We start from the raw sequence: 27,350 nt of genomic DNA, 5'->3' as shown, positions 1-27,350 counted from the left end.
GAGGCCACTGAAGGAATTTTGTTCTGGAGAAGAGAACCCCTCAGCAGACTCTAAGCTGGGACAATGCAGTAGAATAGCCAGCCTCTGGCCTCAGTGGCTCCCCCAGCTCTCCCACCCCACACATACCACACACACACACACACACACACACACACACACACCACACCCTCCACGTGACAACTACCTCCCCACTCTGTTCTGAGTTCTGAGTCCTGCCCATTCCTCATGGTTTGGCCTAGGCCTGTGGCCTTGGTGACAACTGCCAGGGGCCACTCTCTCTGGTAATTTCCCAAAGCTCTCATGGCCTGTCCCTCTCACCTGACACATTTCATATACTGCTAGTGCCATGTGTCTTAAATCTGAATCACAGGCATTTGGTAGAGTTTTGATTGTGGGCAGAAAAAGAGCTTGTCCCTGATCAAATATTGCTCAAAAGAGACACTTAAGAGAGAGGCCATAGCCCACATTCCTGGGGCTAGCTTCTCCTGGTTTTATTCCTGCTCTGTTGCAACCATCAGAAAACAGAGTACCTGCAGCAGATTACCTCAGCCGCTCCCATAAATGTTTTCAATGAGTTATGCTTTAATGTCAGGCCTCTTGCTTTTGTTGAGGGTCGATATAAGAATCATCTGGTAGAACAACATTTCGGTATCTTTTGTAAGACTGCTGTTGAAGACATCATTCACTGTATTACTCAATGTCTTTTAATAAGAATCTGCACAATAAATTCTGGGCTGTGTTTCATTCCAGGAAGAAATTCTATTTCTGCAGATAAATTAGTTAGAATGCTTCCTGTTGTCAGAAAATGAAAACTACATAACTCTGGGTGCTTCGCATTTTGCTTAGTGGCTAGATAAGAGAGAGTCAAATTTATTGCCACTGTATTGTGATCGGCTCAGCTGTGGGGTCCAAAAGCACTTGCTACTTCTACTTCTTTTAAATGGACTTATTTTATGTTCAAATGTCCCATTATACTTTTGCAAGATGTGTGAGTCTGGAAGTCATCTGGGGAAGCATTGATTTGGCCTATTTATTGCCCATGCTGGGTGCGAGGGGTACAAAGATTATTCGACGCACCCAGCTTTCCAGGAGCTCACATTTCAGCATGGAGAATACAGCTCTGAAAAATACACATTACAAAATAAGGTTGGTGCCTTCCAGAGGTATTGTGAGGCTGGAGGACAAAGCAGGCTTGGGGAGAAGGGGCCAGGCAAGGCTTCATGACAGAGGCCAAGGCTGAATCGGTTTGGGGCTACGGTGGGAAGAGGGTAGTGAATAGGAGAGTATGTGTAACTAAATCCAAATTAGATAAAGAGTTACCTTTTTATGTGTATTTCCCCTTATGATGGCTAGAGTAGAAATACTTTGAGGGCAGGCATCTGATCTCTGTCCCTCTGTGAACTCCACGATGCCCTGCATAGGGCTGAGGACGACATGGTGCGGTGGTTACCGCATGGGCTCTGGACATGCATGTCCGTTTACATCCCTGAGCTGAGCAAAGTTAGGCAGGTTCACTTAACCCCTTTGGTATTTAACTGTAAAGTGAGGGTAACAGTAGTATCTCCCTCATGGGGATTTCAGGAGCACTAAAGAAGAAGCTACACATAGAGAGCTCAGACCCATTCCAGGCACACGCCACGTTCTCAAGGAACATTTGCTGATCAGCCTCATCTGCATTACGGACAATGTTATACCATTCAGGGCAGCTTAGTACAATAAAGTGGGAAAACCACATGCAACTAAATGCAGCAAAGCACTTTCAACCCAACCAGCTGAATCTAGTTCAATTAATATCAGTTCCAAATGATGCCTGATTAAAAATAGCATTGTTTTCTTGTTTCCTGAAATGATATGTGGAGTAGGCTCTCCTCTATGACCAGAGGAACATTTGTTTGTTGATGATATTCATAGAACTGATCATTGATGTTTCTCTTAAAGGACCCAAGACTCTGGCTGTTATATCGAGGGCAACCCCCAGGCCCTATGCTTCTCCTGCCCCATGTCTGTCTACCCTGGTTTCCCTGTCCACTCACTTTCTAAAGGGCCAGGTTTCCCCGGGTAGGCAGTAAATGAAGGAAGAACCATCATCTAGATATTCAGCCAGGAAGAGGAGAAGTCTTTCTAAGAACACATACTTGCACAAAACTGGTGCTTATCTGGATGGCCATACTGTGGTGACAAATGTTGAACCACCAGCTCTCTGGGGGAAAAAAAAAGCACCCCAATTTAACTTGTCAATTTCCGTGGCATAACTAGTCCCACGAGGCTGGTTTGAAGCTGCCTGGGTGACATCCCTGCATGTGGAATTGGGAAGAGATGCACAGTGGCGCACCCTAAGACAGCATTTCCATGATAAAGACACAGTAGTAGCAGATAATCCCAAGAGCAGAGATAATAGTAAAACGTAGTAAATTACAGATGGTCCCCAACTTACGATGGTTCGACTTAGGATATTTTGGCTTTCGGATGATGCAAACGTGATGCCCACTTAAGAGGAACTCTACTTTGAATTTTGAGTTTTGATTTTTTCTCAGGCTAGCAAAAGGAAGCATGCCAGGCTTTTGTGATGCTGGGCAGTGGCAGGGGCCACAACTCCCGGGCTGCCATGTGAACAACTGATACACTCAACCACCCTGTACCCGTAGAGCCATTCTGTTTTTCACTTTCAGGACAGAATTCAATCCATTACAGGAGCTACTCAACACTCTTTTATAAAATGGGCTTTGGGTTAGGTGATTTTGCCCAACTGTAGGCTAGTGTAAGTGTTGTGAGCATGTTTAAAGTAGGCTAGGCTAAGTGAGATGTATTGTAGGTTAGGTGTATTAAATGCATTTTCGACTTAACGATATTTTCAACTGATGATGGGGTTATCAGGATGTAACCCCACTGGTAAGTCAAGGAAGATCTGTAATTAGGAAGTGATAACTATTGAGTATTTGTTGCCTTTGTTTTTTTAATATAATTTAATTGTGAGTTTTTTAAAGATTTTTTAAGATTTTTTAAAATTTATTTGAAAGAGAGAGAAAGTGCATGTGCAGGTGCAGGATGGGGGAGGGGCAGAAGGAGAGGAAGAGAGAGAATCTTAAGCACACTCCTCGCTGAGCGCAGGGCCCTACACAGGGCTCGATCTCACGACCCTGAGATCATGACCAGAGCTGAAATCAAGAGTTGGATGTTTAACCGACTGAGCCACCCAGGCGCCCCTCTTTAATTTTTTTAAAGATTTTATTTATTTATTTGACAGAGAGACACAGTGAGAGAGGGAACAGAAGCAGGGGGAGTGGGAGAGGGAGAAGCAGGCTTCCCACGGAGCAGGGAGCCCGATGCGGGGCTCGATCCCAGGACCCCAGGACCGTGACCTGAGCCGAAGGCAGACACTTAATGACTGAGCCACCCAGGTGCCCCTCTAATTTACTTTTTAACAACAGCTGTGTCTTACCATGGCTCCCCAAATTTCTGAAATGGTAATGGTCGATCCTGCGAGGGGTACGGAGCTGGCTCCAGCCTATCACTGGATCTACAGTGTCTTCCACATGGCATCCCTCATGTTACCATTAAATCTTTGCTCCTCTGAGATACAAGATTGCTTTTACACACATTTTCTTGGGCATACATCCACTCATACATACACAGACCTATTCTTAAGCAAAATAGGTGAGAAAACCTCTCTTGCTCAGCCTTGCTCATTACCCCCTCCCCTCTTCCTCCCAGAACAACCAACCAAGCTGACCTACACTTTCATGGAAACCTCAGAACATGGAGGCAAAAGAAAGAAACAATACCAAAAGGGAATACCTAAAATGGAGGGAGAATAGACAGAAGGAGACAAAGGAAAGAGAAAAGAGCGAGGAGGGCAAGTGCAGAAGTCTTCACGCCCCCATTCCTCCACTGGAAGCCCCAACTACAGGACACCAGGATATACTGAACACTAAATACACTGAGTTGCTTTGGGTCTCACCGGAACCCTGGGTCCTAGCCCTCGGCCCCAACGCTGGCCTGAGTGGCGAGGGTGAAGGCAGGAAACGGCTCCATAAACAATGTGTTGCAATAAGGGGTTTCTCCCCACGAGAAGCACCCTGAAATGTGGTCGCCAGGGGACTTGTGAGCACTGGCGGTTCCAAAGCTCTGTCAGACAAGCTCCTGAGAAGTCTGGACTAAAAACATGGCATTTAAGCTCAAAATGGCAGCTGGGAGATGTTAACACTTCTTTTCTAATTGGGATAGTACACTTTTAAAATAAATAGGTATTTCAAATGCTCTTAATTAGACTTCCATCCAGAATGTTTTCCATTTGAAGCCTGCTGATTACTTCAGGCAAAGCTGGGCCCTGTTGAACCTGACACCTGCTGTAATTCAGGAGAAGGCTCCCGGAGAGATGAGCAAGAGGAATTACGGAGAAGACATGCAGCTATTTCCCACAGGCCCAGGACTCTCTGGGATGGGGGGGTCAGAGAGGATGGAGCATCTCTTGCCATGAAAGCCTCAGGAATTGACCAGTGTTTTCCAGTCATTTTTTCTAGTCACTTAGCCTCGTGAAGACTGGAGAATAGACCAGATGGCAGCCCTCAGATGCAGGGCCTAGTGGCAGTCCTTAGGGATGACTCCCCACCCAGTGACCTATTCGTGAGGTCCGAGGGTCACCTTGGCACAGCTGCCCCACAGAGGTCCTTAAGCCCTTTCCTAGCCCAGCCTTATGAATCAGGGCTCCAGGGGGAGTCCTGGCTGCTTCCTGGAGAAGCACTCAGGAGCATCTCAGCCCTGACTCCCTGCCTGCATCTCTGGCGATGGGAGGGCAGGCCCAGCATGTTGACCTGACCTCTCAGCGCCAGGGTCCATGGAGGGAAGCTCAAGTTCTGGTCAGTGTGCTTCAGGCTTCCTCCTTCCTTGTTTCTGATGCAACCAGTGGCTATGTGATATGATCATTACTCTAACTGAAACTAAACAACCCACCTTCTTAATAATCCAAATTATTGGGGTTCAGTGGGTCATCCCTATGACACTGGGGGTCTCCACCATCTCCTCTCTAAATGTCCTGGGTGCTGGACTTCTCTGACTTCAGGTGGTTCCAGGGACCAGGCCACCTCAAGTGGAACCCTTCATTTGGAATACATGAATTGCTTATTTAATCATTATAAGTGCTTGGTCCCAGGCCAGCTGGAGAGGAAACAAGGGGGTCGTGCCCCAGATTCCTGCTCCACCAGGCTTTCTGGGAGCTGAACTCTCCTCCCAGGTGACTTCCTTGGGTCCCATGTCAAAAGGGGGCATTTTCTGCAGCCATCCACTGCTTAAAAGGTGCCAAGTTCCCCTTAGAATATCACTGTGTTGGTTAGTGTTTGCATTATTAATGTATTAAATGAGCCCATCATTGTTGGCAGTGAATGGCATGGGGCTAAGAGCACCACATGTGGACTCAGAGACCTGGGTTCACATCCTAATTTCAATGATTCCTAGCCATGTGACCCTGGGCAAGTCATTAAATTGCCCTCATCCCGAAAAATGCACATACTTCTGAGGAGAGTCACGAGGCAGAAAGGAGACCAAGCACACATAGCCGTGCACAGGGGTGGTTCAGAAAACAGTCGCTGTCTTCATCACTCACGGTTGTTGTTAGGATTCGTTAGTAGTAGCTCTGGAAAGCTCAGAGTAGAGCTCTGAGAAGCTGGGACCTAGGGGTGAACTTAGGTTGGGATGTGGGGTGGAAAGGTCAGGAGGATGAGGCAGCAGCTAGGAAGGTGGGGTGCCAGTGCGGACAACTGGGAGCAAGCATGCAGGACGGGGGTAACTTGTCCCAGAGAGGAGGAGCATCCAGAGGAAGCTGCACTGACAGCAAACCTTGCCTTCCTTAACCTTCTTGAGGGTTCTAGATGGATTTTCTTTTAGCTGGGTCTAGGTTTCCAAGACCACACAGCTTGTATTACCTTCACCTTCTTCCTGCATCTTCACTTTGTACCCACCTAGAGCTACCTGCTGCATATGCCGCTGGGTGATTTCTTCCTTCAGGCGACCTGTCAAAGACACAAAGGAAAACCACTAGTGAGTTTCCTGCAGGCTGGAGGAAGACTTTGCCTCAGAAGCAGGTTGCAAGCAAAAAACCCCCCAAAACAAAGCAAAAACAAGGTAGAGGAAGGAAGATAAAAGTGGGCATAGCTTCCAAGAAGAGCCCTCCAGGCACTGGATGGTGTTGGAACAGGCTGGCTGGCATGCTGGCATCTTGGCACATCAATGTAAATACATGTTTCACCTTTGGTTTCAGTTACCTTAGTCTGTAACTTGTAACCTTTGTTAGGGCCTTAGTCTCTTCAATAGTTCTATCTGTCTATTATTAATGGAAGGAGAGGCAGGATTGGATCTTATAATAATTTACAGGGCCACTTTTAAATCTACTTTTTTTCTTTTAAGCTGTATGAAACTGTGTCAAGGAAAAAACATGGTTTTAGTTAAGGATAACCTTAATATGAACACAACAGTTGATCATTTACTATGAAACATATATTATTCTAGGTTGCATTAATAAAGGTATAGTGTGTAGTTGAAGGGAGGTGATGGTGGTGAACTCTGCACATGTACGCTGTAGTGGTCAGACCACAGTTGGCATTTGTTCTGGGAGTTACTCTTCATAAGGAATGTTAGTAAAATAGAAAATATTTATAGAAAATGGTGAGGGATCTAAAACCATGCCATATGAGAAATATTTGAGGTGATCTGAGATGTTTAGATGGAGAAGGAAAGACTTGGAGGGAGAAGAAGCTCAGAGATAATCACTGTCTTTAAAAATCTGAATGCTGTCAGGGCGCCTGGGTTGCTCAGTTAGTTAAGCATCTGCCTTTGGCTCAGGTCATGATCCTGGGGTGCTGGGATCGAGCCCTCATCGGGTTCCCTGCTCAGCGGGAAGTTTGCTTCTCCTCTCCCTCTGCCCCACCACTCCACTAATGCTTTCTTTCCCTCTCTCAAATAAATAAATAAAATCTTTAAAAAAATAAAAAAAAATCCAAACGTTGTCATTTGAATGGCAGAACAGATTTATCTTGGTCCTCTCCCTGAGGGCAGAGGTCAAGTTGAATAAAGACAGACTAGGGGCTCAGTAAGAGGGAGGAAACAATTCACAATGAAGACTGTGTCAACATGGATTAAGTTGCCTCAACCTGGACTACATTTCCCGGCAGAGCAGTGAGTCCCTTCCTGACAGTGTTTGAGAAGAGGCTGGGTGATAGTCTTCGGGGCGTGAGCGTGAGAACTCCTGCCCTGGGGAGGACTTGGGGTGAAGTGACCTCCAGGGTTCCTCTATTGCTACTATACTTCTATGATTTCATGCTGGAAGGAGGGGTGAAGAACCCCGCCCCCGAGGTTTGTTTATATCCAAGGGCTCAGCACACTTGTTAAAATGTCATTGCTGTCTGCATCACGTGTCCCATTCGGGAGATGCGATCGGGCCCCTGGGAACCCCGAGAGAGCCTGGGAACTTCACTGCTCCCTTGTCTAATGTATTCCTTTCTTCACATAAAGTGCATTTGACACCTCAAAGACAATGGCTGAACTGAGTTTTCGAAAAATGAGTAGACAATGAAGCAGTCAGAGGACACCCGTCACTCACAGAAAGTTCTAGGGCACCTCTATAGCATGCTATGACTGGGAGGGACGGCAGAGGTCATTCACTTTAACGTCCCACCCCATTCAGGAGTCCCTGCTATTTGTATGACTTGTATGTATCCAGGCTGTTCCACTGATTAAGTTGTATAAAAGGAGTTACTGATGTGATGTTGACACCTGCTTCCCTTAACTTCCAGATTTGGACCTGGTCAGTTCTCTGGAACAGCATAGGAGAAGGATCCTCTCTCATTGGCAGTGAGGATCTGAGGATGCCATGTCTCCACCTGGACTTGTCCTCTCTGTGTTAAATGTCACCGGTTCCTTCAGCTCCTGCCAGAGTGCAAGTCTGAGCCTTGCCTTCCATGTGTCCCCACGGGAGAGGACTATGTGCAGAGAGGAAGCCAGGGATTGGGCATAAGCAGTGACTGCAACCTAATTCCAAATGGGGGAGGGTAAGAATTTAGGGAATGTGTTGGGCGGGGGGAGAGGTGGAGAAGTGGAAATCTGGCCCAAGAGTGAGAATTGGACCAGACTGGCACCAACAAAAAAATGACCTGAAACCCAGGCCAGCCACAGCCACAGATGGGATCTTGTCCCCTCTCTGAGCAATATGACCTTTATTATCTACACGGGCAGAGTAAAGAAGATGGGGGTCCAGGGGTGGTGCTGGGCTGAGGTTCCAGTCTATGTCCAACACCGCTGAATTGAATTGTAAAGAAGCAGAGCAGGAACAGCCAATGCCACCGTGGTGCCTGGGTCCTGGGGATCTGGCATAGGCGCCTTCCACCACCAGCCTCTTCTGGGCCTCCTTCCGGCTGAGACCGGATGGGGACTTGCTCCTTCGGAGGACACACTGGGCTGCATTCCTCCTTGGGAAAACTGTCTCCCAATGAGGCTCCCGACAGCTTGTCTTCCTGACCATGGGCCTCCCCAACAAGAGGTCTCCTCACCTACGTGCCTCCCACCCTCATGCCTCACCCCCGTAGTTGTTCAGTCTCGTATGGCATGATTTCTCCTGCTCCCAGTGGAATGACAGACCAGGGTCCCTTCTCCAAACCTTGGGGAAGCAGGGTTAGATTCTCCACGGCCCCCAGCCTGGGAAGAGCTGCTCGTGTAAATAAAGAGGGGGATTTGCCCCCAGGACTGCCGGTTCTATAGACTCCACAAACAGAAACACCTACTCCCAGAACAATGAGCCATCCTGAGGGGACCGCAGGTGGGTCTTTATAATGCTCATATTGAAAGAGGCAGGTTTAATGTGTGTATGGATGTTCAGTTTGGGTGACTCGGCTAATGTTGCCACCACATGGCGATTTTTGTTTCTGAGATGTTCCCAAACAAGCATCTAAAAATAGCCTTATAGCTGATACCTAATTGCATTTTCTAACAGAGTCATTCTTCATGTGAAGATAACGGTCTCTACAATCAGCTGGATCTTGCAGTTCCACAGGTTTTGGCAAAAGAAGGAGTTGAGGGGGAATGCAGAATTCACTCAGCATGCGGCTTGCTGTCATTAGCATGGTGATAAATTTGCTGGTTTTGGCCTGGGTTCCTGGACACATCCCCATCCTGAGGTATGGAAAAGAGATGAAACGGAAACAGAGAACTCCCAGCCTGAGGCAAGAGATGGTCAGGGAGGGCAGCCGGTGCACAGAGGGATGGGGGAGGCTCCGCTTGTAGGTGAATGGTGGTAATTAGTAATTCTGTCTCCAATAACTTACAACAGTGCATGCCAGAAACACCTTCTCTCCCTTTCTGATTCATTGATTGCCAGAATGGGGGTGTTAGTAGGGGGCGCAGGGGTACTTGGAACCCACAACCACCCCTGAGGAGCTCCAGTGGAGACGCATGACCTTCCTAACCGCCACATGCGGGGTGGTGTGGTATAGAGTTTTTCTGTACCAAGTAGTTCATATGAAAAATATTATCATGCAGAAGCAACACTGATTTTTTTACAATGATAGTCTTTTGGATACAACAATTTTCTTTAAGCTTCACATTTTATTTTGCATGCCTGGCAGTTTGGAGTTGTTGACCAAGGGAAAGCTGCTTAGCTGATCCAGAACAGAGTGCTTCACTTTTGACGCTGCGCCCTCCCCCCGCAAGATTATGGCCATCTGCGGGCTGCTTGCGCAACTTCTGTGATGCGGTGCCTTACTGAGGATGCTGACATCACTACCAGGGAGTAAATATTTCTCGCTCATGCACTGTATGTTGAGCACCATGTTAAGTGCTAGGCTAGAATATACAGACTAGTTAAGAAGTCTCTTCTAGTTCAAGAAAGCTAGCCTGATACAGAGGACCACAAACAGGGTGCCAGCATATTCTTCCTTTTAAGAGCTGGACCCATGACAGACCTTGCTCTTCCCTCATGGATGATTTGTATTCCTGTTGGGCCTGGGTTGGGCTCTTCAACACAGCACGTTGGGCAGCTATAACCATTCATTGGGGTTGACCTCAAGATGAAGCAAGCCTCTTTGCCATTTTGGTTAAACTAGAAGATAATTGCATACTTGTAGGTCTCCAGATTTTAAGTTCAAATCCCAACTCTGCTACTTCTAGTAGGGCAGGTTACTTAAAATCTCTGAGCCTCCATTTTATCCTTTGAAAAATGGGTCATAGTAAAATAACTGGGATAATATCCATTTTACCATCTCTCAAGACGTTTGGGAGGATAAGAGATAACAGGTCAACATATGTGACACACCAGACTAGTTTTAGGCATGAAGGCACTTTCAGACCTATGGAAAGGATACTATATTCAGAAGATGACAGGTCTGAAGGACGAGTGGTTAAATGTCAAATCAATGGTAGACTTAAGCTTAGAGGAGGAAAGGTGGGTAGGCGGCATTAGGAAAGGTATCATCACTAATGGTGAGCCTTGGGTGGATTCTGAAGGGAGCAGAGGTGTTAAGGTGAGGGTGGGGAAGACACTGCAGTCAATGATGATGGTGGGGGCAACAATGGTGGACAAGGCCAGGCATACACTGGTTTGGGGTGGAGGTTGGAAGGGAGGGCTTGAATGGAGGAGTAGGGCTGGGGGAAGACTAGAGTCTAGGGTCCAAGGTCATTACTAAGGGCTCTGGACCCCAGTGAAAATCTGTTCTTCTATTTGACTCTACTACTATAGCATCTCAGTAAAATCAAATTAAAGTAAACTTCAGTAGCAGGATTGGGGTGTGGGGAGAGGACACAGAATTGTATCGCCTGCCAGAGGGGCCTCTTTGAAGGGAAAGTCTAGTTAGTGGGTCTGAATTCAGAGTGTGGATTTCAGCTGTGATGTGGGATGCCAGTTTCTTTGTACTCTAACACAGAGGACTGTGATTACTGAAAGGTTAGACTCCCCAAAGACCATTTGTAAGGGTATTTGTAAAATTAATGGGCCCAGCATAAATTATGTGTGTAATACTTAGATGAATTTCCAACAAACAGGAGTATGTAAATCCTTTGAAGTCTTAAAATCAGGCATATTCATCTCCTTGCTAATATCTCTTTGATCAGGTTGTATCTAAACTTGTTTGGATAATTTGAAAATCGATTGAGGCAGGACCTACCTCTTCCCACCATAGCAATGGTGAATAAAATAAAACAAGAGAATATTAAGGAGACTTTGCTAGATTAGCTTTTAAGACAGATTTCTGAAGACCTGAAGTGGGACAGAAATGAAGACTGGTCGGGGGAGCCCAAGTTTTCAGCTGGCAGGGCTCCAGGTCGGGAAGCAGGAAGGTGACTAAAAGTGCACCATGCAAGCAAGACACAGTCTGAAGCTGCAGGGTGGGGTGAGAGGCCCCTGCCACCCCACCTGTAACTGAAGGGGGACTGAGGAAAAAAAAGTGCTGCCAGATGTTGCCAAGGGCTACGGTTCATGTCCTACTGCAAGCCCAAGGAGGAAGAAGGTTTCACACGCAGCTACTCTCAGTTGCCACATCAAGCTGCCCCCTGAGGCTCTGCCAAGATGGGCCACATCCCAATATCGCCATGGAGCAGTCACTCCATTGTCTTCCAGATGGGGGGCCTGGAGGGTCTGCCAAATAGAGAGGGATGAGCAGAAACGGACAGAGGGAAAGAGAAAGGAATAAAATGTGTTTCATTAAAAATGGACCTGGCCACAAAATGCCAAAATGTATGACTAAATCTAATACTAAAAAAAGATAGTAAAATTAATAGCTGGAACATGAATTCATTAGAGACGAAAGTAATTTTCTGGATAGATAGATAGAGACATTTATTGATGCAGACTCACAAAGAGTTGAATTAGTCTTATTCTTTAGTTAACAGAACATTATCCTTGTCAGTATGGATAAAGCCCTGCATGTATGTGTGAGTGAGTGTGTGTGTGTATGTGTGTGTGTGTGTATGTATGTGTGTGTGTGTTTATCCCCATGCCTTATGCCCCATTTCTACTTCCCCTTCCCTTATGCCTCTACTAGGTGGCCCTTCTGATTTGTTTGATATACACTCTTTTATCACATATATTCTTACATTTCATGTTAAAGTTTTCTGTGCAATTTTTAAGTGATGAAAGAAATACTGTGCTACAGATTGCATTCTGTTTCCTATTTCCTTGCTAGCACTGTGTTTTTGACATCTATCCATTTTGCTGTATGTGCATCTAGTCCTCAGTTTCTAACTATTGCATACATTGCATAGTGTGTACCCCAACCTTTTACTTCCCTTCCCCGAGGGTAGGACAACTGGATCGCTTCCCACTCCCACTAACACCAGTAGCGCTGTGACAGCCATGCTGGAACATGAAGTCTTACAGGTCTGTGAGAGATAACCCTGCTGGGTCTCAGCAGATCTGTATTAATTTGAGGTGCCGCCTCCATAATGATCGTACCACTCTAGGCTCCCGAGACAGACTTCAAAGTAAGTATGATGAGAATACGCAAGGAGATTAATGATGGCTTATGTTTTCTTTAAAAGGAATAAGAAATCATAGAGCAACTAGGTATGAATAAGAATGAAACAAGAATAATAGGTGGATAGGAAAGATGTTTTGAAATGAAAAATAGAGTCATTGACACAAATAACCAAGAACAATAGAAGGAATAAGGGAATAAACCCTAGACTGGACATATTTTTTAAAAAGATATTTATTTATTTATTTATTTATTTATTTATTTATTTATTTAGAGCTCTAGTGGGGGAAGGGGCAGAGAGAAAGGGGGGAAAGAATCTCAAACAGGCTCCATGCTGAGTGCGGAGCCCTATGTAGGGCTCCATCTCACGACCCTGAGATCATGATCTGAGCTGAAACCAAGAGTCGGATGCTTAACCAACTGAGCCACCCAGACGCCCCTAGACTGGACATATTTTAAAGGTGAATTAGTGATTGGAAAGATACTATGGAAAAAGTCACACCACACCCACCCCAAACATGCAACAGAGAGCAAGACAGAAAATGGGAAAAGGCAGTTAGAAGTCCCAGAGGGAGACTGAGAGGCTTCATTACATGTCTGACAAGAGTTCTAGAAGAAAGTGGGGGGGCACCTGGGTGGCTGAGTCAGTTAAGCGTCTGCCTTCAGCTCAGGTCATGATCTCAGGGTCCTGGGATCAAGCCCGGAGTCAGGCTTCCCTGCTCAGTGGGAGTCTGCTTCTCCCTCTCTCTCTGAACCCCACTTGTTCTTGCTCTCTCTCATTCAAATAAATAAATAAATGAATAAATATTAGGAAAAAAAAGAGTTCTAGAAGAAAGAAAGTAGGCATGCTGAAGAAGCAGTATTGGAGAAGACAGCAGGCGTGCTTTTCCAGAAAGATGTAAGCCATTGGGTTGCAAGTGCACTCTGGGCATGCAGCAGTGCAAAGAAAGACAAATCCACACCTGGACACGTTGCAGTGGACAACTGCAGATCTTCAGGGAAGAAGAGCCCCTGTCCCCAGCTGCCAGGGGACCTGTAACAGAACTCCTTAGACAGCAGCCCACATCTCAGCCATAGCAATGGGTGCTCGGACAATGCAGGGAAGTAACTGTCAACCTGAATTTTATACCTAGTCCAACTTTCATTCATAGATGAGGGCACAATCAAGACATTTTCTGTCATAAGAGGATTAAGAGCATTTACCACCCACAGATTACCACTCCCCAGAAAGCAGTCAACTGAGATGTTCAGTACACGGATGTTCAGTATATGGACGCTGGAGCCAGGTGCCCTAATTTGCAGACCAGCTGCACTACCTACTGTGCACCATTGTGCAAGCTAGTGAATGGCCCTGCACCTCAGTTTCTCATCTACGAAACAGGGTTAGTACTAGTATCTGCTGTGAGGACTGAATTAGGTCACCTATGTAATGTGCTTAGAAGAATGCCTGGGATATAAGAACCATATAAGTGTAAAAAGTTATCATGATCAGCAAGAAGAAAAATTAACACAGAGAAATATGTGGGAAAAAGAAACAGCGATGAACATAAAAAGGAGTAAGTAAGAATACTTAACTACTGACCATAAAAACTCTGTGTGTGAGTGTGTGTGTGTGTGTGTGTGTGTGTGTGTGTATGTATGTATGTGTGTATGAAAACTAAAACTTGAAGCCATAATAACAAGATAGAGATAAGGTGAGGAGATGTTCAAGCTACAGCCCTGGAGGTGGGTAGGTAGAGGGTATATTTGCAATAACTATAGACATTGTTATAGTTACTCTAGAAGAATAAATACATACTATAACAACCAAATCAATAGAGGATCAGAAAAAAGGCAGTGGGTAGGACTGCAGGGAAATGATGTCAAAATTTTAATAATTCAGTAGAGCAGGAAAGGAGAAAAAGGAAGCAAAGAAGACAATGGGGAAAAAGGGGCGTAAATGATCCTGTGTTTGATCAAACAATGACAAGAGCCTTACATACGTGTGTATAGAACTATGTGTGTGCATGGCACACACACACATGTATATGGCCATATGAACATGGAGGTAATTTTATTTTTAATTAATTAATTCATTAATTAATTTTTAAGAGAGAGTGCACAAGGTGGGGGTTGAGGCAGAGGGAGAGAGTGAATCTTAAGCAGGTTCCACACTAAGCATGGAGCCTGACTTGGGGCTTGATCTCACGATCCTGAGATCATGACCTGAGCCGAAATCAAGAGTCAGGTGCTCAATGGGACACTTAGCCTATTGAGACACCCAGGCACCCCTGAGCATGGAGTATCATGACTGGATCCCCATAAAGCTGTTACGATGAGTTACCTAAGGGTGGAGGATGAATTGGGTCAGAAAGGTAGAAGCCAAGCAAGATGAAAAAAAAATGGTATGAATGATTTATGATTTATGTAGAAGTCTATTTCTGTATATTTATAGAAAGAAGTTAAAATTTGAAAACCACTGCAATTTGCTTCTTTGGGAGGAAATGGGATATTCCTACAGCATGCTGACAATTGTGCTTGGGTACCGGCCACACAGTGACAATCATCCGTCCTGTGTGTCGACTGAAAATGGCCATGGTCTAAGTCCCATTGCCAGGGCTGGGGGCGATGAGGAGTTCCAGCTTACTGTCAGACTCTTTTAGTACTCAGGACCATGTGCAAGGAAGGAGAGGGTGAGAGGTGGAGGGTCAGAGGAAGCCCAGAATAGTGGCAGCAACCCAAGGGATTTCCACCAGCTTGGGCTGGGGGAGGCCCCCGAGAAACCTTCAGCCCTCCCTGGGAGAGGGAGGATGGGTCCTTTCATGGATTCCCCAAAGAGAAAGGTTCAGTGACAGGACACTGAGTGGGAGACCAAGAATGGTCTAAATGTCAGGCAAATGTTTTTAAGCCTTCTCATTCCAACATGACATTTCAATTCTCCAGATTTCAAGACTTTTCTTCCACTTGGTAACATTATTAAGTCACAGAGAGAGGGAAAAAAAAGCAGCTTGTTCTTAATATCAATAATTTCAAGAAAAACACATTGTAACTTGCCTTGATTTTCCCCCACCGGGATTTTCTCAAGAGCACCCATCACCTTGGCCCTATCTTGCAGAGGAGGATGTGCCCCATAATTGATGAGGATTTCAGCTCAGGATGAAAACACCAGACAGCAGTCTGGGCTTCAAGACAGCCCCTTTCTTATCACCAGGACAGTACATGATGATCACATTTTGGGAGAATGCTCTCATTTATAAAAAATGACCAAATTATACCATGTCTGGGAGACCTGATTCTTTTCCTGTGGGATATTTATTCTGGTTACCCAAGTAATCATAACAGTCATTGGAGATTAGCACATTCTGTCTGAAGCTTAGGCAATTTGGCTATTGTATCCACTTAATTAAGCTAAGGAGCTTATTGATATCACTATTCCAGTATGTGATAATATTCCATAAACATATTCAGAGAATTAAGTAAATAAGCGCATTTGTTAAAACCTCAAATAAATGTGCAAGAAGGTAAGAAGAAGGAAAATTTTTCAGCTCAGCAACCAGCATGAATTGTTAAGTACTAAACATCTCAGGGAGCTGAGGGCTCATGATTGTGTTGGCTTCCATTCAAAAGATATTACTTTAGATGCTTGGAAGTTCTTATCTCAGCAAGGGAAGGATCTAACCAGCTTTCAAGACCTGCCCTGGAGGAGTAGCTATAGATCACGATCCTTCTTTCCATTTGAAGATGTGGCTCTGGTTGCCAAGGCTGCTATCTGGGGCAAGGGGAGGGTCGATGTAGCATGGCTTCTGACTTCCATCCCAAAGCTCCAGAGGTAGCCCAGGGGACACACCCAGGAGGTACCTGGGCACACTCAAGCCTCCTCTACTCCACTGTGGGTGGGGCAGGTATATCCTACTTCTTCCCAGTGCCCCCAGCTCACACGGTAGGCTAGTTTGTACAAGCCCCTCATTAACTGTGGCTGCAGGGAGCAGGGCTCGTTTAGGGATATAAAGTAAACCCCAGGCACTGAGGTGTTTGATTTGGCAGCATATTTAGTTTTTAGATAAATTAAAACATGAAAACTTTTTTTTAACAAATGTGGGACCCCACATACTAAACCTCTGCCTTCTGATCATTACTCACTCTCAAATTCACTATTACTTTCATTAGTAACCGGGTTTTTCATATTCCTTTATATAGTCAAAGATGATTGATTTCTGTAATTGGAAGTAAACGACTTTTTAATAAGCTTGCTTGAAATGCTGGTGGTAATAGTCATGGTTTCAGAGCCTGGGATGATTCCTACCTTCATCCTTTTGTTTTTCCTCCAGAAAATAGCACCAGAGCTCTTCCTCTTTTTGTTTCTGTTATGGCTAAATATTCTCAAAGAGGTGAGGGGAAGAAAGAGAGAGGCAGAGACTCGCCCACCATTTTGCAGAGGATGCCTTACAGAAAGGACATGGTTCAGGGAGAATATAGTTTCCCCCCTTGAACTTGAGCTCTGCCTACATGAAATGCCAGTGTGCATGGCTCTATTTCTGTAAGGATTTCTATCCCAGCTGCACATTTGGGGGATAAGTGGAGAAGAAGGAAACCGAGGGAGTTAGGACCAGAGAAAGGAGGAAAGCAGACAGCAAAACTGGAAGGGAGGTTTATGCAGTGAAGCTTTGGGAGAGATGAAGGAAGTTGAAGGGGGAAGTCCACTGAACCTGAGAACTACCTTCTTCATTCATCGGAATGGGTGAGGAGGGGGGACTGGGGAATTGGAATGTGTGTAAGCAGGATCGATGGCACAGGTTTTGGTGCTGTGTCTCTGGGGAGTCACTGCTCCAAGTGATAAAAGCAGGCAGGGAACACTCGGGAGAAAAACAGACACGGAGAAGGAATTGCCATAATATGCAAAGATAAAAATAACTTATAAGCTTCATGTTGAAACTTCTGGGGAGAGAGATCCTGAAAAAATGTCAGCGTATTAAGGAATGATAAGTGGAAGTTAAATATACACAACCCATTATGACAAGTTGAAGATGAATTACATGCTATTATATGTTCTTTAGTGTCTTGGCTTTAGTGTTTTGTTTTGGTGAATATACAAATATTTGTAGGATCTTTCATAAGTTTGCTTGCAAACTCCATCTTGTTTTTCATATAAAGGCTTACTCCTTAATTATGGCTTTTCTTATCACAGGGATGTTCCGATCCCTCATGGCTGGGGATGGATGGACACTGCACTCTACAAATCAGAGGACTGGACAGTGTATATCCCAGGGTCCAACAATTGTTAAGAACTCTCATTTCAGCAGAAGTTGTTTTCTCTTCAGCTCATGGAGTGTATTGGTCATTAGCTGCCCCAGGGGACTAAGAAGGGCCAGGACAGCAGAACTTCACATTCTTTGAACTTGGGGAGGTTAAAATTTTCAGAATTAGGAGCAGTTTCTGCCTCCTACGGGAGAGTCTAGATATCATCTTCAAGGCAAACAGTGCTGTTTGAGATAATCTAATCATTTAATGCACCATTTGAGGTCCCTATATATAAGGCTAAGCTCCACTATCCTCGGGGAAGCTCTAAAAATGAGATAACCCAAATGCAGGTGTTTCAGGGTAAGAGTTAGGTGCTCTATGTTCAGAAATTCACTGGATGTGTGTTTCTTTAGCAGAATTATGTGTCCGCGCAGCTAGAGAAATTCCCCCCCCCTAAACCTCAGTGTAGATTGTCATATGCCTTAAAAGTACTGTTTGTACTTAGACTGTGTGATGGCTAATTTTATGGGTCAACTTGGCTGAGGTATGGTGTCCAGATGTTTGGTCAAACACCATTGTAGATGTTGCTTTTAGATGTGATTGACATTTATATCAGCAGAGTTTGAGTAAAGCCGACTACTCTCCATAATGTGGATGGGCCTCATCCAAGCTTTAAGAGAAAAAAGACCGAGGTTCTCTGAGGAAGAAGTAATTCCAGAATGCCTTGGGACTTCACTTGCAAATGAATGGCATCTCTCATTTAGGTGCCGAATAGTGATCATAAGAACAGGGGAAAGACAGACTGGTATTTAGTAAGCAGAATCTGGTCCTGCGCAGTAAAGACCTGCCCTTCTCAACAGGCCAATAGCACCCCCATTGAGAAAGGTATGGTGAGGAGCTGGTCACTGGGTGCAGCCCACTGGGACTAGCCTCTTGTTTGTGTCCTTTAAGACTGAATAGCCCAGAAATGGGGAAAACAAAGTGCCATGAACTATTTGTCAGGACTCTGAATCTAGACAATGACCTAGAGAAAGTGATAAAGAGGCAGTTGGGCCTGGAGGCCAAAGCAGTCTGCTCCTCGGAATGCTTGATGGAGGCCCAGAGCCACTGGGTGATGGCCCTCTAAGAGCCCCACTTCCAGAAGGAGCTGTTAGCGCCCAAGCCTCTGGTAAGGTCTTATAAAAGTCTGCCTGGCCTAGTCATATGTGGTAGCCAGGGAAGCAGTGTGCCTGGGGCTGGAACAGTGGCCTGCAGCAATGCCACCATCAGAGGACAGCGAGCCCAGCATATGGCAGCCCCTGCAGCATGTGGAAAGACGAGGAAGCCAGGGAAGATGAAGGATCCTGGGCATGTACTGCAGAGCATTCGAGAGGCTGTCCTTGGAGACCCTTTCAGTATCAGTCTGGGGACTTGTTTTAAGATGAGTGGACTAATTTTTAGCAGGAAAGCCAGTAGAGACTTCAGCCAATATAATTTGGGAATAAAAAGGAGACATAGCCCTGTTGGGCTGTCACCAGCTGGTGAGGCCAGGGGTACACGAGACTCACTGGGAGGGGCATCCTCTGACGCTGTCCCTCCAGGAATGAGAATGGAAGGCTTGTGAGGGCCGGCAAGAGGCAAGAAGGCTATGCAAAAAGGACAGCATCTTTCCAGTATGGCCTGGATGATTCCATTCCTAACCGGTGCCAATCCGAACTCCTAAACTGCTGAAGAAATGAGATCTGGCTAAATGTGTTCTTTTTTGCCCTCCTTAAAAATATCAGAAGTTCATATTTTGCAGACAGCTTTATGCTGGCCATGCTGGCTGGCCAGGCCTCATGGGGTCCAGAACAAACACACCTGATCTGCATTTGGTCAGCATTGGGAGGCCCAAGGAGGCCAAGGAATTAACAGAGGAATCGGAGGATTGTTCCTTATCCCTGAAGGCCTCAACTTGAAATAGCTCTTGCTCCCGAGGACTTGTATGAGTGTATGGCAAGGAGTGGGGGCAGGGCTGTGGGGGAGAAGCTTGTGAATCCATTCAGGTTCGTGCAAAATTATTTTGATGCTGATCGGTCACTGGAAACAGATCTGACTCCTTCTTCATGGGGATGAATATTTATGATCTTTTCTTTTCATAGTCCAGGGTGTCCATGAAGAGTGAATATGGGTGACAAATGCAATTTTTGGTGAGAACTTTGTTCTGGGCCTGAGGATACTGTCTGCTGCAGACAATATGTTTGAGGTAATAATTTTTTATTTCCCAGAATCACAGAAATCTGCTTTCCGCAGGATTACATGTTAGCAGACTAATGTGAATGATCCTCTGTGGGTTGTTATTTTAACAATGAGGGGGTGTTTAGTGGAATTGGTGATTTTTATCTGGATCTCAGGAACTCGCCAACTATGCCAGTACAACAGATGAATGATGGGTGACTTAAGATCTTGCATGTACAGCAAGAAACAGTGAAGCATCTGGCTGGCAAACAGGCACCCTGATTTCCTAATAGTGTGACAATATCAACACTGACAGGACTTCGAGGAAGCTCTCAAGGAGGGGCCTGAGGCCTTCCTGCAGTTTCCCAAACCACTTCAGTGCTCCTCGATCCAGCCTGCATAACCCTTCTCACAGTTTTCTGTCTTTCTTTGACCATTGGAGTCATGGAGACCCCCTATTTTAATGTGGTTAATTCCCTGGCAGTAGCCTGCTCTAGATGGCCAGGGAATGCTCTCAGGAAGACTGGAAGGTGCTAGCAGATGAGGCCATGCTAGCCTATACACATGGCACACAAGGGGATAAGGGTGAGGCTCTGATCTCATCTGCTCTAGCCTTTATTTCTTGGTCTTCATCCTCCTTGTCTGAGAAAGACCAGTACCTCCTACCGTCTGTGCAGTCTCTTACAAACAGAGCTAATTCTCTGGCAATCAAGCCAACCAACCAAGAGAGTGAGAGACAGAAGAAATGAAATATTCCAGCCAGTCCATTGCCTGATTTCTTATAGGCCTGGCTAGTATTTTGGGGGCCAGGTTTATTTTCTGACCTAGCAGATAGGAATGCCTGTAGCAGCCACTAGTTTTCTAGTGATCAGATTTTAATAGAAACCAGATTGTTCAGCCCCTTGGCTCCCATTCTGCACACTGGGGGAGACTACTATCTCTCTTGTTGTCTCTGTTTCCCTTTTGGGGTGACACCTTGGAAATGAAGCTCTGACAACAGAAGCTCCTTCACGCTTTTGCTGGGAGATCAGCTTTCGCTTGGTGCAGGGGAAGGAAGGCAGTGATGTGCTGCTATGATGGTAGATGCCACTTTGACCAACCTTGGCAGAGGTGGACACCATCTGGGGGCATGAAGGACTCAAGCCATTTCAAGGACTCATCTTAGAATAAAGCAAACAATGCATCCTCCTCGGCCTGGGTCCCTGGGCCTGTTTTACTCAGTCCATGCTATGCCTGGTAGAAGCTGGCAGCTATTTAGGAAGTCAGGGAAAGGCATCCCTGGCCGCGGGGTGGGTGTTGGTGGGGGGGCCAACTTGATGAAATACTGCTCTGTGGGGAGAGACTAAGAAATAAGGGCTGTCGTTAAGTGGGACTGAGATAAAAAAAAAAAAAAAAATCTCCCGAGGTTTGTTTAAGAAACACACAGAATTTGCTGGGTTGAGCATAGTAGGGGAAATTGTATTATCGATGATTATCCCTGATAAAATGTCTCCAAATCTTTTACAGGACACTGATTTGTGGTGACCTGTTATTCTGCCAGCAACAGGTGGTGAAGCCCTCAGTGTGTGGTGTATTAGGGGGCTCTACACAATGTCCTCAGGGCTCAACCCTAGGAGTCTTCTTTGTCCTACTTCTCAACCAGCTTATAAGTCCCCAGAGGCTGGGGCTCTTGGGATTTGTGTGCCCCCCGCCGCAAGACGGCCTTGAACTTAAGAGATGCACAGTAACTGTCAAATAAATCAGTCACAGGACCTAGAGTTTCCACGATACTCCTGATCATAGAAGCCCTCAATTTCCTACTCTTTTGCTTCTAATGCCGAACTGCCTAGCCTCAGGAAAAACTGTGGTAAAGGATCTTACTGTGATCAGCCTGAATAATTCACCACACATATATCCTCAACCCACACACAATTGCCTGAGCACCCTTTCTCTAGAAATTAAAAAAAAACCAGTTCTTTACATAAGATTCATTTCAAGATTATAGCTGAGGTGCGTTGTTTGATATGGCCTCCTGTCTTCTTTCTTTGGTGGACTGATAGTTTTATTTTTATATTAAATTAACACACAGTAAATCTGACTTGGGTGTGTGTGTGCGTGTGTGTGCGTGCGTGCTCCTGGGCAGTTCTGAGGTTTAACATGTATATAGATTTGTATAACCACTATCTCCCAAATTCTATTGTCCCCCAAAGCCCCGTCTTCCTGCCCTGTTGGAGTCATGCCCTCCCCCACCCCAACTCACCATCACTATAGTTTTGTCTTTCTCAGAATGTCCTATAAATGAATCAGAGATTGTACAGCTTTATGAGACTGGCCTGATGTCTCTGAGGGTAACAAATGATAACATAAATTATTATTTCTCTAGGCTAAATATTGGGTTGTATGATATGTCTATGTTTAACTTTATAAGAAACTGCCAATTATTTTCCAAAGCGTCTGTAACCATTTTGCATCCTCACCAGCAATATATGGGTTCCGGTTGCTCTGCAACTTTGCTAGCATTTGGTATTGTTAGTTTAGAAAAATAATTTTTTTAAAGCTATTTTAATAGGGGATGTAGAGATATCTCAGCATTATTTAAATTACATTTCTCTAATGACCAATGATGTGGAACATCTTTGCATGTGCTCATTCACCATCCATACATCCTTTTGAGAGAAGCATCTGTTTACTAGACACTTGGACCCCCCATGACCCCTTCTTTTTTTTTTTTAGTGAGCTGTGGGGCGCCTGGGTGGCTCAGTTGGTTAAGTGTCGGCCTCTTGACTTCAGCTAAGGTCATGATCTCAGGGTGGTGAGATCGAGCCCAGCATCAGGCTCTGCACTCAGTGGGGAGCCTGCTCCTCTCTCTCTTTCCCTCTGCACATACCCCCATTCTTCCTCTCTCAAACAAATAAATCTTTAAAAATTTACTTGTTTCTCAAATTCCTCCTATCAGTGAGATCATATGATACTTGTCTTTCTTTGACTGACTTATGTCACTTAGCATAATACCCTTTTTTATTACTTCTAGGAAGTTCCATCCATGTCTTTGCAAATGGCAAGATTTCATTTTTTGATGGCTGCATAATATTCCATTGTGTGTGTGTGTGTGTGTGTGTGTGTGTGTATCACATCTTCTTTACCCATTCATGCTGGAGCAGAGGGGATTGGGAAGGATGGGGTGGCTGGGTGATGGCCACTGGGGAGAGTATGTGCTATGGTGAGCGCTGTGAATTGTGTAAGACTAATGAATCATAGACCTGTACCCCTGAAACAAATAATGCATTATATGTTAATAAAAAAATTTATTTGTTTTCCAAGTATGAAATTTGGAGAGTAGAATTTACTTCTACCCATACTCCTTTATTACTTCCAGTCTTGTAGGTTCTTGGAATTATCTAAATAGACAAATAGGTCACGTGTGAATAGGGACAGGAAACTGTGAATACAGTTTCGTTATTTCTTTTTTCAAGTTTTATGCCTTTTTAATATTTTTCTTGTTTAATTGCACTGGCTAGAACTTTTGGTATTGTGTTAAATAGAAGTAATAAGAGTTAACAATCTCAATTGTTGCCAATTTTACAGAGGAAAGTGTTAAGTTATCCACCAGTGAGTATGATGTTAGCTGTAAGTTTTTAAGAGTTGCCCTTCGTCAGGTTGAGGAAGCTCCCTTCTATTTCTAGTTTCCTAGAGTTTTTGTGTGAATGAATGTTAAATTTTATCAAATATTTTTCTGCTTCAATTGGTATGATCATGCGTTTTTCCTTAGCCTGTTAATATGGTGGCTTATACTGATTGATTTTTGAATACATAAAAATTGTTTTCCTGAGGTAAACCTCATTTAGCTGTGGGGCATTATTCTTTTTATATATTGCTGGATTCAATAGGCTGGTATTTTTAATTATGTTTATAGGGGATAGTAGTCTATAGTTTTCTGGTGATGTCTTTGTCTGATTTGGTATGAAGATAATACTGTCCTCATAAAATGTGTTGGGAAATGTTCCTTGTATTTTCTGGAAAAGATTTTGTGGAATTGATATTATTTATTTTTTTAATGTTTGGTGGAATTCTATAGTGAAACAATCTGGGCTAGGAAATTTCTTTTTGGAAGACTTTTAACTATGAATTCAATTCTTAAAATAGATATAGAAGCATTTAGGTTACCTAATTCTCCTTATGTGAGTTTTGGTAGTTTGTGGCTTCAAGGAATTTGTCCATTTTATCTAAATTGTGAAATTTGTATAGCCTGTTTGCAATATTCCCTTATACTTTCAATAATGTAATAATATCCCTTTTTCATTCATGTTATTGGCTATTTGTGTCTTTTTATTTCTTTGTCAATCTAGGTAGATATTTATCAATGTTACTGATGTTTTCAAAGAACCAGTTTTGGTTTCATTGATTTTCTTAATTGTTTTTCTCTTTTCATTGATTTTTGCTCTTATTTCCTTCCTTCTGCTTGCTTTTGAATTATTTTGTTCTAGTTTCTCAAGGTGGTAGCTAAGGTTGTTGATTTATACTTTTTTTTTGCCAATATATGTGTTTAATGCTATAAATTTCTTCCTAAGTACTGCTTCAACTACAACCCAGAAATTTCTATGTGCTTTATTTTCATTTTCCATCAGTTGAAAATATTTCTAATTTCTCTTAAGAATTTATTTTTGAGAGGGCGGAGCAAGATGGCAGAGGAGTAGGAGACCTGGATTTTTTTTTTTTTAAAGAAGTTTTATTTTTTTTTAAAGATTTTATTTATTTATTTATTTGTTTGAGAGAGAGAATGAGAGAGAGAGAGAGAGAGAGCATGAGAGGGGGGAGGGTTGGAGGGAGAGGCAGACTCCCTGCTGAGCAGGGAGCCCAATGTGGGACTCAATCCCGGGACTCCAGGATCATGACCTGAGCCAAAGGCAGTCACTTAACCAACTGAGCCACCCAGGCGCCCGGAGACCTGGATTTTGTCTGGTCCCAGGAATTCAGCTCGATTGGGATCAAACCATTCTGAACACCTATGAACTCAACAGGAGATGGAAGAAAAGAATAGCAACAACTCTCTGAACAGAAAAGCGACTACTTTCTGGAAGTTAGGACGTGCGGAGAAGTGAATCGAGGTGATATTCAGGAGGATAGATGGCTGGGGAGGGGGCCTCTGTCGGCTGCTTCTGGCAAGTGATAGAGCCGTGGAGCACAAAATTGGAACTTTTAGAAGTTGGCTCCGCTGAGGGATGTCGCTCCAGTGGCTAAGCGGGGGGTGGAACCCTCGCGGGACAGTGTGATCTCGGGACCCTTGGGGTCACAGAAAGACCGGGGGTGCCTGAGTGCCGCAGAGCTCCCAGGTATCGGAGCGGGGAAGCTGGCTGCAGAGATGGAGCCGAGGCGCGGGCTCTCAGCTCGGGGTTGCCATAAAGCGTGATCTGCAGCACAGTCGGGCCACTGCTCCTACAGCAGGGACCCAACAAGCGGCAGGTGGCAGGTCCGGGGAGACTCTCCTTCCTCCCCTGGGAGGAGCAGTGCAGAAGCGCACTGCAGGTATCTGCTGGGTTTGGAGACTCCACACTGAGTCGAGTGCCAGAGACAGAAATGGTCGGTCACAGGCCGGGTGAGCACGGAGTGCAGCCGGAGACGGGGAGACGGGAGTGATTGACTGCTTTTCTCTGGGGGCGCACTGAGAAGCGGGGCCCCGAGTTCTCGGCTCCTTCGGGGCAGAGATTGGGAGGCTGCCATTTTCACTCTTGTCCTCCAAAGCTGTATGGAAAGCTTACAGGGAACAAAAGCTCCCGAGAGCAAACCCAAGCAGATTACTTAGCCTGGACTGACAAGGGCGGGGCAATTCCGCCTCCCACAAAGGCATTTGGGAACCACGGCAGCAGGCCTCTCCCGCAGAAGATCAGCAAGAAGAGCCAGCCAAGACCAAGTTTACTGATCAAGGAGAACGGGAGAACTCCAGCGCTAGGGGAATACTGCACATAGAATTAATGGCTTTTTTACCATGATTCTTTAGTCTTTCAAAGTTAATTTTTTTTAACAGTCTTTTTTTTTTTGGATTTTTCTTTTTCCCTTTTTCAACGAACATCGTAACAATCCCTTTGTTAAAAAATTTTTTTTTCATTTTTAGAGTCATATTCTATCCCTTCATAGTAGTTACCCTTATTTTTGGCATATATATATATAAGTTGTTCTCTCTTTAAAATTTTGAGATACAGTTTCTTCTAACAGATCAAAATATACCCTAAATCTCTAGTGTATGGCTTTGTCTAGTCTCCACCTGATCACATTCCTCCCCTTTTCTTTCTTTCTTTTTTTTTATCCTCTTCTTTCTTTTTTCAAACAACTTATTGATTCCTTTTATAAAATTTTTAATAATTTTCATCTTTACAGTCATATTCCATCCCTTCATCATATCAACCCTTATTTTGTACATATATAAGTCTTTATTTCTTTAAAATTTTGGGAGGCACTTTCTTCTAACAGACCAAAATACACCCAAAATCTAGTGTGTGGCACGGATCTATGCACCAGCCTGTTCATATTTGATCACATTCTGTTTTTTTTATTTTGTTCCGGTTTTGTTTGTTTTTATCTTTATCTTTTTCTCTTTTTTTCCTCTTTCTTTTTTCTTTCTTTCCCTTTCTTTTCCCATGGTTTCAGGTCTTTTCTGATTTGTTTAAGAGTATATTTTCTGGGGATGTTGTTACCCTGTTAGCATTTTGTTCTCTCATTCATCTATTCCCCTCTGGACAAAATGACAAGATGGAAAAAATCACCTCAACAAAAAGAACAAGAGGTAGTACCGTCTGCCAGGGACCTATCAATATGGACATTAGTACAATGTCGGACCTAGAGTTCAGAATTGTGATTTTAAAGATACTAGCTGGGCTTGAAAAAAGCATGGAAGTTATTAGAGAAACCCTTTCTAGAGAAATAAAAGAACTAAAATCTAACCAAGTCGAAATCAAAAAGGCTATTAATGAGGTGTAATAAAAAATTGGGGGAAATAACTGCTAGAATAAATGAGGCAGAAGAGAGAATCAGTGATATAGAAGACAAAATGATGGAAAATAAAGAAGCTGAGAAAAAGAGAGATAAACAACTACTGGATCACGAGGGCACAATTCGAGAGATAAGCGATACCATAAGACAAAACAACATTAGAATAATTGGGATCCCAGAAGAAGAAGAAAGAGAGAGAGGGGCAGAAGGTATATTGGAGCAAATAATAGCAGAGAACTTCCCTAATGTGGGGAAGGAAACAGGCATCAAAATCCAGGACACAAGGAGAACCCCACTCAAAATCAATAAAAATAGGTCAACACTCTAATATCTAACAGTAAAACTTATGAGTCTCAGAGACAAAGAGAAAATCCTGAAAGCAGCTCAGGAGAAGAGATATGTAACCTACAATGGTGGAAACATTAGATTGGCAACAGACCTATCCACAGAGACGTGGCAGGCCGGGAAAGACTGGCATGATATCTTCAGAGCACTAAACGAGAAAAATATGCAGCCAAGAATACT

At 44.4% G+C, this 27,350-nt stretch overlaps 1 protein-coding gene across 4 annotated transcripts in view; it reads right to left on the bottom strand.

Moving 5' to 3' along the window:
* Nucleotides 1–27,350, bottom strand: part of KIF6 (kinesin family member 6) — a 465,199-nt gene that overhangs the window by 43,950 nt on the left and 393,899 nt on the right. For all 4 annotated transcript variants that reach the window (XR_003521659.2, XM_027603428.2, XM_027603429.2 and 1 more), the window contains one exon: nt 5,955–6,005. Coding sequence is in view for 3 of the 4 variants with exons in the window: in XM_027603428.2 (XP_027459229.1) it covers nt 5,955–6,005 (51 nt within the window). In the remaining variant the exon portion in view is untranslated. The remainder of the gene's footprint in view (nt 1–5,954; nt 6,006–27,350) is intronic.

The sequence above is a fragment of the Zalophus californianus genome, chromosome 7, assembly GCF_009762305.2.
Source record: "Zalophus californianus isolate mZalCal1 chromosome 7, mZalCal1.pri.v2, whole genome shotgun sequence".
Lineage (NCBI taxonomy): Eukaryota > Metazoa > Chordata > Mammalia > Carnivora > Otariidae > Zalophus > Zalophus californianus.
This window is presented reverse-complemented; position numbering and strand designations above follow the sequence as displayed.